The 18,953-nt window shown below is 48.6% G+C and overlaps 1 protein-coding gene across 1 annotated transcript in view; it reads left to right on the plus strand.

The window, feature by feature from the left end:
- Nucleotides 1-2,675: 2,675 nt before the first annotated feature.
- The window catches only part of LOC114551747 (zinc finger and BTB domain-containing protein 14), a 20,806-nt gene continuing 4,528 nt past the window's right edge, over nucleotides 2,676-18,953 (plus strand). The window contains exons 1-6 of the mRNA XM_028572707.1: nucleotides 2,676-3,728; nucleotides 10,275-10,463; nucleotides 12,264-12,434; nucleotides 14,358-14,453; nucleotides 16,140-16,283; nucleotides 18,156-18,404. Coding sequence (XP_028428508.1) covers nucleotides 3,645-3,728; nucleotides 10,275-10,463; nucleotides 12,264-12,434; nucleotides 14,358-14,453; nucleotides 16,140-16,283; nucleotides 18,156-18,404 — 933 coding nt within the window. The 5' untranslated portion in view covers nucleotides 2,676-3,644. The remainder of the gene's footprint in view (nucleotides 3,729-10,274; nucleotides 10,464-12,263; nucleotides 12,435-14,357; nucleotides 14,454-16,139; nucleotides 16,284-18,155; nucleotides 18,405-18,953) is intronic.

Below are 18,953 nucleotides of genomic sequence, written 5' to 3' on the forward strand. Positions count from 1 at the left end.
AAGTCCTGATTATTTACATGGAGTCTGGTGGAGATATGCTGGCTCTATACACGCTAAAAGTCCTGATTATTTACACGGAGTCTGGTGGAGATATGCTGGCTCTATACACGCTAAAAATCCTGATTATTTACATGGAGTCTGGTGGAGATATGCTGGCTCTATACACGCTAAAAGTCCTGATTATTTACACGGAGTCTGGTGGAGATATGCTGGCTCTATACACGCTAAAAATCCTGATTATTTACACGGAGTCTGGTGGAGATATGCTGGCTCTATACACGCTAAAAGTCCTAATTATTTACATGGAGTCTGGTGGAGATATGCTGGCTCTATACATGCTAAAAGTCCTGATTATTTACATGGAGTCTGGTGGAGATATGCTGGCTCTATACACGCTAAAAGTCCAGATTATTTACATGGAGTCTGGTTGGTTTGGACCAGTTTCAGGGAAACATGGGAACTAGAGTCCAGGGTGAAAAATCATTGTTAGCCTGCAGTAAAGTGTGTTGATGTTGACACGTGCAGTGGGTGGGATCTAGCCCAGGATGTGAAGTTTTCCTGTCATTGCCACGGCAACAGTTTGACTGGCAAGCGGGAGTGTGGGGGGCCTTATAAACTAAAGACTCAGAAAAGTCTCAAAGTTTGAATTTGAATCTATTTTTTCATGTTTCTGAACTTGTAACAGGATATTAATATTAATATAATCTTTTCCGTACGCTCTCTATGTTCTTTCTAGAGTTTATTAGTTTGATTTAAACAAATGAAACCTTTATATTTGCAGCTGGAACATTTACAAGAAGTGACATTAAAGAATTTTTATGTCAAATTATGTTGATTTCTTGTATTTTTTGTCTTTAAGAAAGTCTTAAAGTATTAAATGTCTTTCGTATATTTTAGCACACTTATTATTATGCACATTATTTACTGTTGATCATTTTAGAGATTTTCTTTTTTGTGATTATTTTTTTTTAAACATTTAAAATATGTAATTTATCTGCTATTTTCACCATTTATCAATTACACACATACACACACAAACACACACACACAAAGGACCAAGCTAGTGGACCAGAGTCTGGTAGGACCAGGCTAATGGACCAGGGTCTGGTAGGACCAGGCTACTGTACCAGAGTGTGGTAGGACCAGGCTAGTGGACCAGAGTCTGGTAGGACCAGGCTAATGGACCAGGGTCTGGTAGGACCAGGCTAGTGGACCAGAGTCTGGTAGGACCAGGCTAATGGACCAGGGTCTGGTAGGACCAGGCTACTGTACCAGAGTGTGGTAGGACCAGGCTAGTGGACCAGAGTCTGGTAGGACCAGGCTAATGTACCAGAGTCTGGTAGGACCAGGCTAATGTACCAGAGTCTGGTAGGACCAGGCTAGTGGACCAGAGTCTGGTAGGACCAGGCTAGTGGACCAGAGTCTGGTAGGACCAGGCTAGTGGACCAGAGTCTGGTAGGACCAGGCTAATGTACCAGAGTCTGGTAGGACCAGGCTAGTGGACCAGAGTCTGGTAGGACCAGGCTAATGTACCAGAGTCTGGTAGGACCAGGCTAATGGACCAGGGTCTGGTAGGACCAGGCTACTGTACCAGAGTCTGGTAGGACCAGGCTAGTGGACCAGAGTCTGGTAGGACCAGGCTAATGTACCAGAGTCTGGTAGGACCAGGCTACTGTACCAGAGTCTGGTAGGACCAGGCTAATGTACCAGAGTCTGGTAGGACCAGGCTAGTGGACCAGAGTCTGGTAGGACCAGGCTAATGGACTAGGGTCTGGTAGGACCAGGCTACTGTACCAGAGTCTGGTAGGACCAGGCTAGTGGACCAGAGTCTGGTAGGACCAGGCTAATGTACCAGAGTCTGGTAGTACCAGGCTACTGTACCAGAGTCTGGTAGGACCAGGCTAGTGGACCAGAGTCTGGTAGGACCAGGCTAATGTACCAGAGTCTGGTAGTACCAGGCTACTGTACCAGAGTCTGGTAGGACCTGGCTAATGTACCAGAGTCTGGTAGTACCAGGCTACTGTACCAGAGTCTGGTAGGACCAGGCTAGTGGACCAGAGTCTGGTAGGACCAGGCTAATGTACCAGAGTCTGGTAGTACCAGGCTACTGTACCAGAGTCTGGTAGTACCAGGCTAATGTACCAGAGTCTGGTAGGACCAGGCTAGTGGACCAGAGTCTGGTAGGACCAGGCTAATGTACCAGAGTCTGGTAGGACCAGGCTAGTGGACCAGAGTCTGGTAGGACCAGGCTAGTGGACCAGAGTCTGGTAGGACCAGGCTAGTTTGTTATAGGATATCAGGTGACCTTGTCTAGAAGCCTCCCACGTGTAACATATATCCTCATTTAGTTAGTAGAGAAGCTTGTGTTGTTGATCTGGAGAAGGCCTGATCACAGCGGGAGCAGTGCGCATGCGCAGAACGTAGTGCTCCGTCTCGACCACAGCGGATCTTTGGCGCGCTGCCTACGTGCCCCTGCAGTGTGTGCGTGCCTTCCTGCTCTGTGCTCGTCCTCATCATCAACATCAACAACAACAACAACAACCGGACAAAGTGTCTCCGGTGCCTCCGCGGACACCGGGCCGCCCTGACGGTAAGTCCGCTCCCCGGGCCTCGCGCTCCCCTCTCCCGTGGCCCGCCGTGTCCGCGAGAGATGCTGCGCGCTCTCGAGCCGTTCATGGCCGCCGCCGCTCGAGCCCCGTCTCGTTCGTGTTGCCGAGGCTCGCGTGCCTGCGTCTCGGTCCCGGGGTCCGCGAGCGAGCCAGCACGCGGCCCGCCCGCTCCCGGTCCCACCGGCCGACCGTTGGTGACGATACGTTCAGCAGGTTTACCGGAGAAACTCAGTTAACGCAGAAACGCCATTTTGTTTTCTATGTTTGTGAAACAGCAGCCGGACTGTCCGCCATGTTACTGAAACAACTCGCTCAGATACCGTCTGAAACCTCCGGTAAACGGCTGTTTCTCCCGCTGACACTAAGTTACACGGTTAACGTTTAAACGGGTTGAACCCATGCTGTGCCACAAATGTCCTAATCTTCCTGTTTAACGGTGTTTAAAGTCAATTTCAGCCGAGAAAAGTTTGATTTCTGTTACCGAATTTGCGTTTCCGTCCTAGGACGGAGAAGGAATGACCCGCCCTACTCTGCTTCTGATTGGCTCATCCTGGTGTTCAATACTCTAACCCTAACCAATCCAACCACGAGGGCAGCGAGTACCAGCCAATCAGCGGCAAGGTAGGGCGGGACATTCCTTTGCCGTCCTAGGAAAACGCGAACAACCAAGGTGGTTTCAGCGATAATCGGAGTAAAATGTATCCGAGGAAAGGTGACCGGGATCCGGGTAAAGAGCACCGTGATGTGGCGTAGGTTCCAGCGGTCGTTAGAGTTGACTTAAGGCCGACAAAAAGTACCTGTCCTTCGGCGACAAAAGTTAAGTTTAGACACCAAGACGACCGGTTAACATTAGAAAAAAGGAAAGAAACAACTCCTGATCTATTGTGCTAAATCAGTGTTAGCATCGCAGATGCTAGCCCGTTAGCCTAGCCCACTTTGGTCCGGGTTAAATGCACTCCCGTATCAGAGCCTCCGGTACCGGCGGTTAGCGGATAAAAACCCGGTCTGTTCCGGTAAATACTGTCGGTGTGCTCGATGTTAACAGCTAGCTGCTGTCTGTCCCCAACATGGATCAGGAAGCGTGCACACGCTTTGGTGCGCGTGTCCGCTGTACAAAAGGTACATGAACTATTGGAACCAGACCACACACACACACACACACACAGAGACACACACACACACACACACACACACACACACACACACACACACACACACACACACACACACACACACACACACACACACACACACACAGACACACACACAGAGAGACACACACACACACACACAGAGACACACAAATACACAGAGACAGACACACACACACACACACACACAGAGACACACACAGACAGAGACACACAAATACACAGACAGAGACACACACACACACAGAGACAGAGACACACACACACACACACACAGAGACAGAGACACACACACATCTGGAGACACACACACATCTGGAGACAGAGACACACACACACATCTAGAGACAGAGACACACATCTGGCGACAGAGACACACACACACACACACACATCTGCAGACAGACACACACACACATCTGGAGACAGACACACACACACATCTGGAGACAGAGACACACACACACACAGAGACACACACACACACACACAGAGAGACAGAGACACACACACATCTGGAGACAGAGACACACACATCTGGAGACAGAGACACACACACATCTGGAGACAGAGACACACACACACACATCTGGAGACAGACACACACACATCTGGAGACAGAGACACACACACATCTGGAGACAGAGACACACACACACACATCTGGAGACAGACACACACACATCTGGAGACAGAGACACACACACACACACACACATCTGGCGACAGAGACACACATACACACACAGAGACAGAGACACACACACATCTGGAGACAGAGACACACACACATCTGGAGACAGAGACACACACACACACACATCTGGAGACAGAGACACTTGAGACACAGACAGTGAAGTGTGTGTGTCTCCAGATGTGTGTGTGTGTGTGTGTGTTTCTATAACGTGTGTGTGTGTGTGTGTGAGTACGTGGACAGTGAACACACCGCGGTGTGTCTCTACCCTGTGTCTCTGTCTCCAGATGTGTGTGTGTGTGTGTCTCTTCAGATGTTTGTGTCTCCAGATGTGCGAGACTGTGAAGTACGTGGACAGTGAACACACCGCGGTGTGTCTCTAACCTGTGTGTGTGTGTGTCCAGATGTGCGAGACTGTGAAGTACGTGGACAGTGAACACACCGCGGTGTGTCTCTAACCTGTGTGTGTGTGTGTCCAGATGTGCGAGACTGTGAAGTACGTGGACAGTGAACACACCGCGGTGTCTAACCTGTGTGTGTGTGTGTCCAGATGTCCTGACTGTGAAGTACGTGGACAGTGAACACACCGCTGTGTGTCTCTAACCTGTGTGTGTGTGTGTGTGTCTGTGATGTGTGAGACTGTGAAGTCTAGGACAGTGAACACACCGCCTGTCTAACCTGTGTGTTTGTGTGTGTGTGTGTGTGTGTGTGTGTGTGTGTGTGTGTGTCTCCAGATGTGCGAGACTCTGAAGTACGTGGACAGTGAACACACCGCGGTGTCTAACCTGTGTGTGTGTCCAGATGTGCGAGACTGTGAAGTGTCTGGACAGTGAACACACCTGTGTCTCTAACCTGTTTGTGTGTGTGTGTGTGTGTGTGTGTGTGTGTGTGTGTGTGTGTGTGTGTGTGTGTGTCCAGATGTGCGAGACTGTGAAGTACGTGGACAGTGAACACACCGCGGTGTCTAACCTGTGTGTGTGTGTCCAGATGTGCCTCCTGACCCTGTGTGGACAGTGAACACACCGCCAGACTAACCTGTGTGTGTGTCCCAGATGTGTGAGACTGTGAAGTGTGTGGACAGTGAACACACCCTCCTGTCTAACCTGTGTGTGTGTGTGTCTCCAGATGTGCGAGACTGTGAAGTGTGTGGACAGTGAACACACCGCCTCCTGTCTAACCTGTGTGTGTGTGTGTGTCTCCAGATGTGCCCTCCTGACTGTGAAGTACGTGGACAGTGAACACACCGCAGACTGTCTAACCTGTGTGTGTGTCCCCAGATGTGTGTGACTGTGAAGTACGTGGACAGTGAACACACCTGTCCCTCCCCAGGTGTGTGTGTGTGTCCAGATGTGCGAACCCTCCTGTCCCTGGACAGTGAACACACCGTGTGTGTGTCTCTAACCTGTGTGTGTGTGTGTGTCTCCAGATGTGTGACTGTGAAGTGTGTGGACAGTGAACAACCCTCCTGTCCCTAACCTGTGTGTGTGTGTGTGTGTGTGTGTGTGTGTGTGTGTGTGTGTGTGTGTGTGTGTGTGTCCTGTCCCTCCCCAGATGTGTGTGTGTGAAGCACGTGGACAGTGAACACACCTGTCCCTAACCTGTGTGTGTGTGTGTGTGTGTGTGTGTGTGTGGTCCTGTCCCTGTGTGTGTGTGTGTGTGTGTGTGTGTGTCCAGATGTGCCCTCCTGTGAAGTATGTGGACAGTGAACACACCGTGTGTGTCTAACCTGTGTGTGTGTGTGTGTGTGTGTGTGTGTGTGTGTGTGTGTCTGTGTGTGTGTCCCTCCCCAGATGTGTGTGTGTGTGTGAAGTACGTGGACAGTGAACACACCCTAACCTGTGTGTGTGTGTGTGTGTGTGTGTGTGTGTGTGTGTGTGTGTGTGTGTGTCCCTGTGTGTGTCCCCAGATGTGTGACTGTGTGTCTCCACAGTGAACACTCCTGTCCCTAACCTGTGTGTGTGTGTGTGTGTGTGTGTGTGTGTGTGTGTGTGTGTGTGTGTCCCCCCTCCTGTGTGTGACTGTGTGTGTCGTCCAGTGAACACACCTGTCCCTAACCTGTGTGTGTGTGTGTGTCTCCAGACTGCGAGACTGTCCCTCCCCAGGTGTGTGTGTGTGTGTCTCAGACTAAACCTGTGTGTGTGTGTCCCCAGATGGGCGTGACTGTGAAGTGTCTGGACAGAACACACCCTCCTGTGTCTCCCTGGTGTGTGTGTGTGTGTCTCCAGATGTGCCTCCTGTGAAGTGCTGGACAGTGAACACACCGCTCTAACCTGTGTGTGTGTGTGTGTGTGTGTGTGTGTGTCAGATGACTAACCCTCCTGTCCCTCCCCAGTGAACACACCGCGGTGTCTGTCCTGTGTGTGTGTGTGTGTCCCTCCCAGATGGTGTGACTGTGTGTCTCCAGTGAACAACCCTCCTGTCCCTAACCAGGTGTGTGTGTGTGTGTCCAGATGGGCGTCCTGACTGTCCCAGGTGTGTGGACAGTGAACACACCTGTCCCTCCCCAGGTAACCTGTGTGTGTGTGTCCCTCCAGATGTGTGTGACTGTGAAGACTAACCCTCAGTGAACACACCCAGGTGTGTCCCTGTGTGTGTGTGTGTCTCCAGACTAACCCTCCTGTCCCTCCCCAGGTGTGTGTGTGTGTACACAACCCTCCTGTCCCTCCCCAGGTGTGTGTGTGTGTGTCTCCAGACTAACCCTCCTGTCCCTCCCCAGTGAACACACCGTGTGTGTGTGTCTCTAACCTGTGTGTGTGTCCCAGATGTGCAAGACTGTGTGTGTCGTGGACAGTGAACACTCCTGTCCCTCCCTAACCTGTGTGTGTGTGTCTCCAGATGTGCCTCCTGTCCCTGTGAAGGTGGACAGTGAACACACCTCCAGTGTCTAACCTGTGTGTGTGTGTCCCAGATGGGCGTGACTGTGAAGTGTCTCCAGGACAGTGAACACACCTGTCCCTCCCCTGTGTGTGTGTGTGTCCAGATGTGCGAGACTGTGAAGTCCCTGGACAGTGAACACACCCTGTGTCTAACCTGTGTGTGTGTGTGTCCCCAGGTGTGTGTGTGTGTGTCTCCAGACTAACCCTCCTGTCCCTCCCCAGGTGTGTGTGTGTGTGTGTGTGTGTGTCCAGATGTGCGAGACTGTGAAGTGTGGACAGTGAACACAACCCTCCTGTCCCTAACCTGTGTGTGTGTGTGTGTGTGTGTGTGTGTGTGTGTGTGTGTGTCCCAGATGTGTGTGTGTGAAGTACGTGGACAGTGAACACACCCCTGTGTCCCCTGTGTGTGTGTGTGTGTGTGTGTGTGTCCAGATGTCCCTCCCTGTGAAGTATGTGGACAGTGAACACACCGCGGTGTCTAACCTGTGTGTGTGTGTGTGTGTGTGTGTGTGTGTGTGTGTGTGTGTGTGTGTGTGTGTGTGTGTGTGTGTGTGTGTCCCTCCCCAGGTGTGTGACTGTGTGTGTCTCCAGACAGTGAACACTCCTGTCCCTCCCCAGTGTGTGTGTGTGTGTGTGTGTGTGTGTGTGTGTGTGTGTGTGTGTGTGTGTGTCTCCCCAGATGTGACTGTGTGTGTGTGGACAGTGAACACACCCTCCTGTCCCTCCCCAGTGTGTGTGTGTGTGTGTGTGTGTGTGTGTGTGTGTGTGTGTGTGTGTGTGTGTGTGTGTGTGTCTCCAGATGTGCGACCTCCTGTCCCTCCCCAGTGAACACACCGTGTGTGTCTCTAACCTGTGTGTGTGTGTGTGTCCAGATGTGCTCCTGACTGTGAAGTGTGTGTGTGGACAGTGAACACAACCCTCCTGTCCCTCCCCCTGTGTGTGTGTGTCTCCAGATGGGCCCTCCTGTCCCTCCCCAGGTGGACAGTGAACACACCTGTCTAACCTGTGTGTGTGTGTCTCCAGATGTGTGTGACTGTGTCTCCAGACAGTGAACCTCCTGTCCCTCCCCAACCTGTGTGTGTGTGTCTCCAGACTCCCTCCTGTCCCTCCTGAAGTCCCCAGGTGGACAGTGAACACACCGCCTGTGTCTCTAACCTGTGTGTGTGTGTGTGTCTCCAGATGTGCCCTCCTGTGAAGTACAGTGGACAGTGAACACCCTCCTGTCCCTCCCCAACCTGTGTGTGTGTGTGTGTGTGTGTGTGTGTGTGTGTGTGTGTCCAGATGTGCTCCTGTCCCTCCCCAGGACAGTGAACACACCTCCAGTCTAACCTGTGTGTGTGTGTGTGTGTGTGTGTGTGTGTGTGTGTGTGTGTGTGTGTGTGTGTGTGTGTGTGTGTGTGTCTCCAGACTAACCCTCCTGTCCCTCCCCAGGTGTGTGTGTGTGTGGACAGTGAACACACCCTCCTCTCCCTCCCCAGTGTGTGTGTGTGTGTGTGTGTGTGTGTGTGTGTGTGTGTGTGTGTGTCTCCAGATGTGCGACCCTCCTGTCCCTCCCCAGGACAGTGAACACACCCAGACTAACCTCCTGTCCCCCCAGTGTGTGTGTGTGTGTGTGTGTGTGTCTGTCCTCCCCAGAGACTGTGTGTGTGTCTCCACAGTGAACACACCTGTCCCTCCCCAGGTGTGTGTGTGTGTGTGTGTGTGTGTGTGTGTGTGTGTGTGTGTGTGTCCAGATGTGCCTCCTGACCCTGTGAAGGTGTGTGTGACAGTGAACACACCCTCCTGTGTCTAACCCAGTGTGTGTGTGTGTCTCCCTCCTGTCCCTCCCTGTGAAGTGTGTGGACAGTGAACACACCTGTCCCTCCCCAACCTGTGTGTGTGTGTCTCCAGATGGGCTAGACTGTCCTGTCCCTCCAGTGAACACACCGTGTGTGTCCAGACTAACCTGTGTGTGTGTGTGTGTGTGTGTCCAGATGTGTGAGACTGTGAAGTCCTCGTGGACAGTGAACACACCTGTCCCTCCCCCCTGTGTGTGTGTGTGTGTGTGTGTGTCCAGATGTCCCTCCCCAGTGAAGTGTGTGGACAGTGAACCCCAGCCTGTCCCTAACCTGTGTGTGTGTGTGTGTCTCCAGATGGGCCTCCTGTCCCTCCCCAGGACAGTGAACACACCGACTAACCTCTAACCTGTGTGTGTCTCCCCAGATGGGCGTGTGTGTCTCCAGACAGTGAACACTCCTGTCCCTCCCCAACCTGTGTGTGTGTGTGTCTCCAGATGGGCTAGACTGTCCTGTCCCTCCCCAGGAACACACCGTGTGTGTGTCTCTAACCTGTGTGTGTGTGTGTCCCCAGATGTGCGAGACTGTGAAGTCGTGGACAGTGAACACACCTGTGTCCTAACCTGTGTGTGTGTGTGTGTCTCCCTCCTGTGCGAGACTGTGAAGTGTGTGGACAGTGAACACACCGCTGTGTCCCCCCTGTGTGTGTGTGTGTCCAGATGGGCCTCCCTGTGAAGTGTGTGTGACAGTGAACACACCCTCCTGTCTCTAACCTGTGTGTGTGTGTGTGTCCAGATGTGCGAGACTGTGAAGTACGTGGACAGTGAACACACCGCGGTGTCTAACCCCAGTGTGTGTGTGTGTGTGTGTGTGTGTCCAGATGTGCCTCCCCTGTGAAGTACGTGGACAGTGAACACACCCTCCTGTGTCTAACCTGTGTGTGTGTGTGTGTCCAGATGGGCGAGACTGTGAAGTCCAGTGAACACACCGGTGTGTGTCTCTAACCTGTGTGTGTCCCAGATGGGCCCTGTGAAGGTGTGTGGACAGTGAACACACCGCTCCTGTCTCTAACCTGTGTGTGTGTGTCTCCAGATGGGCGAGACTGTGAAGTACGTGGACAGTGAACACACCGCGGTGTGTCTCTAACCTGTGTGTGTGTGTGTCTCCAGATGTGCGAGACTGTGAAGTACGTGGACAGTGAACACACCGCGGTGTTCCTGAGGCTTCTGAACGAGCAGCGTCTGGAGGGCGAGCACTGTGACATCGCCGTGGTCGTGGAAGACGTGAAGTTCAGAGCTCACCGCTGCGTGCTCGCCGCCTGCTCCAACTACTTCAAGAAGCTCTTCAAGAAACACGAGGTACACACAGTACACACAGTACACGCAGTACTCTCCACACAACACGAGGTACACACAGTACACGCAGTACACGCAGTACTCTCCACACAACACGAGGTACACACAGTACATGCAGTACTCTCCACACAACACGAGGTACACACAGTACACACAGTACACGCAGTACCCTCCACACAACACGAGGTACACACAGTACACACAGTACACGCAGTACCCTCCACACAACACGAGGTACACACAGTACACACAGTACATGCAGTACTCTCCACACAACACGAGGTACACACAGTACACGCAGTACTCTCCACACAACACGAGGTACACACAGTACACGCAGTACACGCAGTACTCTCCACACAACACGAGGTACACGCACCATGTACTCTCCAGTACACGCTACAAGTACTTCTATCTACACCCTTCACTACATGAAACCCTTATTTATGTATCTTGATGTATGTATGTATCTGTTTTTAGTGTATCTGTACACACACGAGGTACTCGGCAGGTGGACAACTCCAGCAGTAATTAGATTACTCTCTGTCGGCAGGGAGACAACTCCAGCAGTAATCAGATTACTCTCTGTCGGCAGGTGGACAACTCCAGCAGTAATCAGATTACTCTCTGTCGGCAGGGGTACAACTCCACCAGTAATCAGATTACTCTCTATTGGCAGGTGGACAACTCCAGCAGTAATCAGATTACTCTCTGTTGGCAGGTGGACAACTCCACCAGTAATCAGATTACTCTCTGTCGGCAGGTGGACAACTCCAGCAGTAATCAGATTACTCTCTGTTGCAGGTGGACAACTCCAGCAGTAATCAGATTACTCTCTGTCGGCAGGGAGACAACTCCAGCAGTAATCAGATTACTCTCTGTTGCAGGTGGACAACTCCAGCAGTAATTAGATTACTCTCTGTCGTCAGGGGGACAACTCCACCAGTAATCAGATTACTCTCTGTCGGCAGGGAGACAACTCCAGCAGTAATCAGATTACTCTCTGTTGCAGGTGGACAACTCCAGCAGTAATCAGATTACTCTCTGTTGGCAGGTGGACAACTCCAGCAGTAATCAGATTACTCTCTGTCGGCAGGGAGACAACTCCAGCAGTAATCAGATTACTCTCTGTCGGCAGGGAGACAACTCCAGCAGTAATCAGATTACTCTCTGTCGGCAGGTGGACAACTCCAGCAGTAATCAGATTACTCTCTGTCGGCAGGTGGACAACTCCACCAGTAATCAGATTACTCTCTGTTGCAGGTGGACAACTCCAGCAGTAATCAGATTACTCTCTGTTGCAGGTGGACTCCAGCAGTAATCAGATTACTCTCTGTTGGCAGGTGGACAACTCCAGCAGTAATTAGATTACTCTCTGTCGGCAGGGGTACAACTCCAGCAGTAATCAGATTACTCTCTGTCGGCAGGGAGACAACTCCAGCAGTAATCAGATTACTCTCTGTTGGCAGGTGGACAACTCCAGCAGTAATTAGATTACTCTCTGTTGGCAGGTGGACAACTCCAGCAGTAATCAGATTACTCTCTGTCGGCAGGGGAGACAACTCCAGCAGTAATCAGATTACTCTCTGTTGGCAGGTGGACAACTCCAGCAGTAATTAGATTACTCTCTGTCGGCAGGGGTACAACTCCAGCAGTAATCAGATTACTCTCTGTTGGCAGGTGGACAACTCCAGCAGTAATTAGATTACTCTCTGTTGCAGGTGGACAACTCCAGCAGTAATCAGATTACTCTCTGTTGCAGGTGGACAACTCCAGCAGTAATCAGATTACTCTCTGTTGCAGGTGGACAACTCGTCTGTGATCGAGATCGACTTCATCCGGTCAGACATCTTTGAGGAGGTGTTGAACTACATGTACACGGCCAAGATCTCGGTCAAGAAACGAGACGTAAACCTGATGATGTCATCGGGGCAGATCCTCGGGATCCGCTTCCTCGACAAACTCTGCTCACAGGTAACGTTATACACCTTAATACACCTTAATACACCTTAATACACCTTAATACCTGCTCACAGGTAACGTTATACACCTTAATACACCTTTATACACCTTAATACACCTTTTATACACCTTAATACACCTTAATACACCTTTATACACCTTTTATACACCTTTATACCTGCTCACAGGTAACGTTATACACCTTAATACACCTTAATACACCTTTTATACACCTTTTATACACCTTAATACACCTTAATACACCTAAATACACCTTTATATACCTTTATACACCTTAATATACCTTAATACACCTTTATATACCTTAATATACCTTAATACACCTTTATACACCTTTTATACACCTTAATACACCTTAATACACCTTTTATACACCTTAATACACCTTAATACACCTTTTATACACCTTTATACCTGCTCACAGGTAACGTTATACACCTTAATACACCTTAATACACCTTTATACACCTTAATACACCTTTTATACACCTTAATACACCTTTTATACACCTTTTATACACCTTAATACACCTTAATACACCTTTTATACACCTTAATACCTGCTCACAGGTAACGTTATACACCTTAATACACCTTAATACACCTTTATACACCTTTTATACACCTTTATACACCTTTTATACACCTTAATACACCTTTTATACACCTTTATACACCTTTTATACACCTTTATACCTGCTCACAGGTAACGTTATACACCTTAATACACCTTAATACACCTTAATACACCTTAATACACCTTTTATACACCTTAATACACCTAAATACACCTTAATATACCTTAATACACCTTAATATACCTTAATACACCTTTATATACCTTAATATACCTTAATACACCTTTATACACCTTTATACACCTTAATACACCTTTATACACCTCTATATACCTTTATACACCTTAATATACCTTAATACACCTTTATATACCTTAATACACCTTAATACACCTTTATATACCTTAATGCACCTTAATACACCTTAATACACCTTTTATACACCTTTATACCTGCTCACAGGTAACGTTATACACCTTAATACACCTTAATACACCTTTATACACCTTAATACACCTTTTATACACCTTAATACACCTTTTATACACCTTAATACACCTTAATACCTGCTTACAGGTAGCGTTATACACCTTAATACACCTTCATATCTGCTCACAGGTAACTTTACACACTTGAATACACCTTTTATATATCTTAACATCTGCTCAAAGGTAACTTTATACACCAGAAAAGGTCTGTTGTTACCTGTCTGTTGTTTACCTGTCTGTTGTTACTTGTCTGTTTACCTGTCTGTTGTTTACCTGTCTGTTGTTTACCTGTCTGTTGTTACCTGTCTGTTGTTTACCTGTCTGTTGTTTACCGGTCTGTCGTTACCTGTCTGTCGTTACCTGTCTGTTGTTTACCTGTCTGTTGTTTACCGGTCTGTCGTTACCTGTCTGTTGTTACTTGTCTGTTGTTTACCTGTCTGTTGTTTACCTGTCTGTTGTTTACCGGTCTGTCGTTACCTGTCTGTTGTTTACCTGTCTGTTGTTTACCGGTCTGTTGTTTACCGGTCTGTTGTTTACCTGTCTGTTGTTACCTGTCTGTTGTTTACCGGTCTGTCGTTACCTGTCTGTTGTTTACCGGTCTGTTGTTTACCGGTCTGTTGTTTACCGGTCTGTCGTTACCTGTCTGTTGTTTACCTGTCTGTTGTTTACCGGTCTGTCGTTACCTGTCTGTTGTTTACCTGTCTGTCGTTACCTGTCTGTTGTTACTTGTCTGTTGTTTACCTGTCTGTCGTTACCTGTCTGTTGTTTACCTGTCTGTTGTTTACCTGTCTGTTGTTTACCTGTCTGTTGTTTACCTGTCTGTTGTTTACCTGTCTGTTGCTCCTCAGAAACGAGACGTGTCATCAGAGGACAAAGATAAGTTTCCGTACGACATCGTGAAGATGGCGCTGCCGCCTGAAGCTCAGCTGGCTGCTGACGCCGAGGTAACCAATCAATAATCAATAACAGCTGATCAATAATCAATAACAGCTGATCAATAATCAATAACAACAGCTGATCAATAATCAATAACAGCTGATTTGGTTTAGTTTATTTATTTAAAGAAACAGGGACAGCGTACAATAAACATTAACCCCGAGGGGAGAGATGCATAGTAGCAGGTTTTAGCTCAAGAGCTAATTTTCACCTGTAGTCCGTGGGCAGGCTGATCTTAACTAAATACACAATACATCAGACACACAGGAATAGTAAAATGTACATTAACCAAATAAAATATAAGAAAAGGTCATATTCAAACCTTTCATGTACTCAGATCTACTCTTATAGACCTCACACTTACACACACACATACATATATCTGGTCACATGTAAAAACATGTTCCACTGACGAGAAGCCACACTAGAAAAACATTTATTCTAACTGTTGTCCTGCATTCACCTCGCACTCTAGATCTAGTTGCTCGAGCCGTTATTAAAGAGCCCAGCTGATCAGTAACAGCTGATCAGTAACAGCTGATCAGTAACAGCTGATCAGTCACAGCTGATCAGTAACAGCTGATCAGTCACAGCTGATCAGTCACAGCTGATCAGTAACAGCTGATCAATAACAGCTGATCAGTAACAGCTGATCAGTCACAGCTGATCAGTAACAGCTGATCAGTCACAGCTGATCAGTAACAGCTGATCAGTAACAGCTGATCAGTAACAGCTGATCAGTAACAGCTGATCAGTCACAGCTGATCAGTAACAGCTGATCAATAATCAGTAACAGCTGATCAGTAACAGCTGATCAATAATCAGTAACAGCTGATCAATAATCAGTAACAGCTGATCAGTAACAGCTGATCAGTAACAGCTGATCAATAATCAGTAACAGCTGATCAGTAACAGCTGATCAATAATCAGTAACAGCTGATACAGATTCTACATATTCTGTAATGTTATCATGACTCTGTGTCTCTAACTGTCTCTCTCTCTAACTGTCTCTCTCTCTGTCTGTCTAACTGTCTCCCTCTCTAACTGTCTCTCTCTCTAACTGTCTCTCTCTGTCTCCCTCTCTAACTGTCTCTCTCTCTGTCTGTCTAACTGTCTCTCTCTCTAACTGTCTCTCTCTCTAACTGTCTCTCTGTCTGTCTCTAACTGTCTCTCTCTCTAACTGTCTCTAACTGTCTCCCTCTCTAACTGTCTCTCTCTCTGTCTGTCTCTAACTGTCTCCCTCTCTAACTGTCTCTCTCTCTCTCTGTCTCTAACTGTCTCCCTCTCTAACTGTCTCTCTCTCTGTCTGTCTCTAACTGTCTCCCTCTCTAACTGTCTCCCTCTCTAACTGTCTCCCTCTCTAACTGTCTCTCTCTGTCTGTCTCTAACTGTCTCTCTCTCTAACTGTCTCTCTCTCTGTCTGTCTCTAACTGTCTCTCTCTCTAACTGTCTCTCTCTCTGTCTGTCTCTAACTGTCTCCCTCTCTAACTGTCTCTCTCTCCCTCTCTAACTGTCTCTCTCTCTCTCTCTAACTGTCTGTCTCTCTCTCTAAAGATGACGGACAGACGTCTGTCATCTTGGATTTTGTGCAAAACGTTCTGGTTTATAAACTCTGTGTGTGTGTGTGTGTGTGTGTGTGTGTGTGTGTGTGTGTGTGTGTGTGTGTGTGTGTGTGTGCGCGCGCGCACGTGTAGGTTCTCGGGGAGCATGATGACACACACACCACAGATGACCTCGTCGAGGCATCGGCCAATCAGGAGCTAGATAAGTCTCCCAGTGCAGCTTTGCGTGTCCAGGAAGCCATCCTGAAAGAATTGACCAATGAGGACGTACACAAGGTAATACACCAAGGTTAGAGGAAGATCCTTTTAGTTTAACATGAAACAGCCCCGAAATCACCATCACCAGACTCCACCAGACTCCATGTAAATAATCAGGACTTTTATTATCGCAAAACACTCTTTATTCAAAGTGGACAGAAATTAAATAAAACTACCAAAAGCCGCCTTGGTTCATCTTTCCACTGTTCCAACAATCACCACTCTGGTTTGGTTAAAATAAACCCTTAATTCACCCATTTACATGTGGAGATATGCTGGCTCTATACACGCTAAAAGTCCTGATTATTACATGGAGTCTGGTGGAGATATGCTGGCTCTATACACGCTAAAAGTCCTGATTATTTACATGGAGTCTGGTGGAGATATGCTGGCTCTATACACGCTAAAAGTCCTGATTATTACATGGAGTCTGGTGGAGATATGCTGGCTCTATACACGCTAAAAGTCCTGATTATTTACATGGAGTCTGGTGGAGATATGCTGGCTCTATACACGCTAAAAAGTCCTGATTATTTACATGGAGTCTGGTGGAGATATGCTGGCTCTATACACGCTAAAAGTCCTGATTATTTACATGGAGTCTGGTGGAGATATGCTGGCTCTATACACGCTAAAAGACCTGATTATTTACATGGAGTCTGGTGGAGATATGCTGGCTCTATACACGCTAAAAGTCCTGATTATTTACATGGAGTCTGGTGGAGATATGCTGGCTCTATACAAGCTAAAAGTCCTGATTATTTACATGGAGTCTGGTGGAGATATGCTGGCTCTATACACGCTAAAAGTCCTGATTATTTACATGGAGTCTGGTGTAGTTTGGTGATGGTGATTTCGGGGCTGTTTCATGTTAAACTAAAAGGATCTTACTCTTTAACTAAAAGCTCTATCTCTGTAGGGATCCATCCCATAATGTTGTCAGACACTTAGAATAATAATCTGAGTCTGTCAGCAGGAACAACAGAACTTTTAGTGACTCTAACTGCTGCTGAACATTAGTCCTGTAGGGTTACATTACAGCTCGGTTCTGGTTTAATACTGGACCAGTTTCAGACACTCAGACACACACACACACACACACACACACACACACACTCAGACACACACACACTCAGACACACACACACACACACACACACACACACACACACACACACAGACACACACACACACACACACACACACACACACACACAGACACACACACACACACACACACACACACACACACACACACACACACACACACACACACACACACACACACACACACACACTCAGACACACGCACACACACTCAGACACACGCACACACACTCAGACACACGCACACACACTCAGACACACACACACACAGACACACACACACACACACACACTCAGACACACACACACAGACACACACACACACTCAGACACACACACACAGACACACAGACAGACACACACACACACACACACTCAGACACACACACACACACACACACACACACACACTCAGACACACACACACACACACACACACACACACACACACACACACACACACTCAGACACACACACACAGACACACACACACACTCACACACACACACACACACACACACACACACAGACACACACACACACACACACACTCAGACACACACACACACACACACACACACACACACACACTCAGACACACACACACACACACACACACACACACACAGACACACACACACACACTCAGACACACACACACACACAGACACACACACACACACACACACACACACACACGGAGACAGAGGTTGAAAGGACCCTATTAAAGCAGGCCTGTGAAGAAGTAGTGAGTGTTTGAAACGGACCATGTGACCTGTGCAGGTGACCTGCTATGACCAGGATGTGGTGGCGGAGATGGAGGCGGAGCCTAAGGAACTGGGGGCGGAGCACCACGGCGCCCAGACGCTGGCGTTTGCCGACAGTATCGGCGAGGTGAAGGACGAGCAGCCGCCCGGTTGGACCACGGCCACCGCCGACATGAAGTTTGAGTATCTGCTGTACGGACACCGAGAGACGCTCAACTGCCCCGTCTGTGGCAAGAGCTTCCTGGACGAGAGCCGGCTCAGGTACGCACAACACAGGAGTAACACACAGGAGTAACACACAGGGGTAACACACAGGGGTAACACACAGGGTACACACAGGGTAGGGGTACACACAGGGTAACACACAGGAGTAACACTACACACAGGGGTACACACAGGGGTAACACACACTACACACAGGGGTAACACACAGGGGTAACACACACTACACACAGGGGTAACACACAGGAGTAACACGCACTACACACAGGGGTAACACACAGGGGTAACACACACTACACACAGGGGTAACACACAGGAGTAACACACAGGGGTAACACACACTACACACAGGGGTAACACACAGGGGTAACACACACTACACACAGGGGTAACACACAGGGGTAACACACACACACAGGGGTAACACACAGGGTAACACACAGGGTAACACACACACACAGGGTAACACACAGGGTAACACACAGGGGTAACACACACTACACACAGGGGTAACACACAGGGGTAACACACAGGGGTAACACACACTACACACAGGGGTAACACACAGGGGTAACACACAGGGGTAACACAC

The sequence above is a fragment of the Perca flavescens genome, unplaced genomic scaffold, assembly GCF_004354835.1.
Source record: "Perca flavescens isolate YP-PL-M2 unplaced genomic scaffold, PFLA_1.0 EPR50_1.1_unplaced_scaf_44, whole genome shotgun sequence".
Classification (NCBI taxonomy): Eukaryota; Metazoa; Chordata; class Actinopteri; order Perciformes; family Percidae; genus Perca; species Perca flavescens.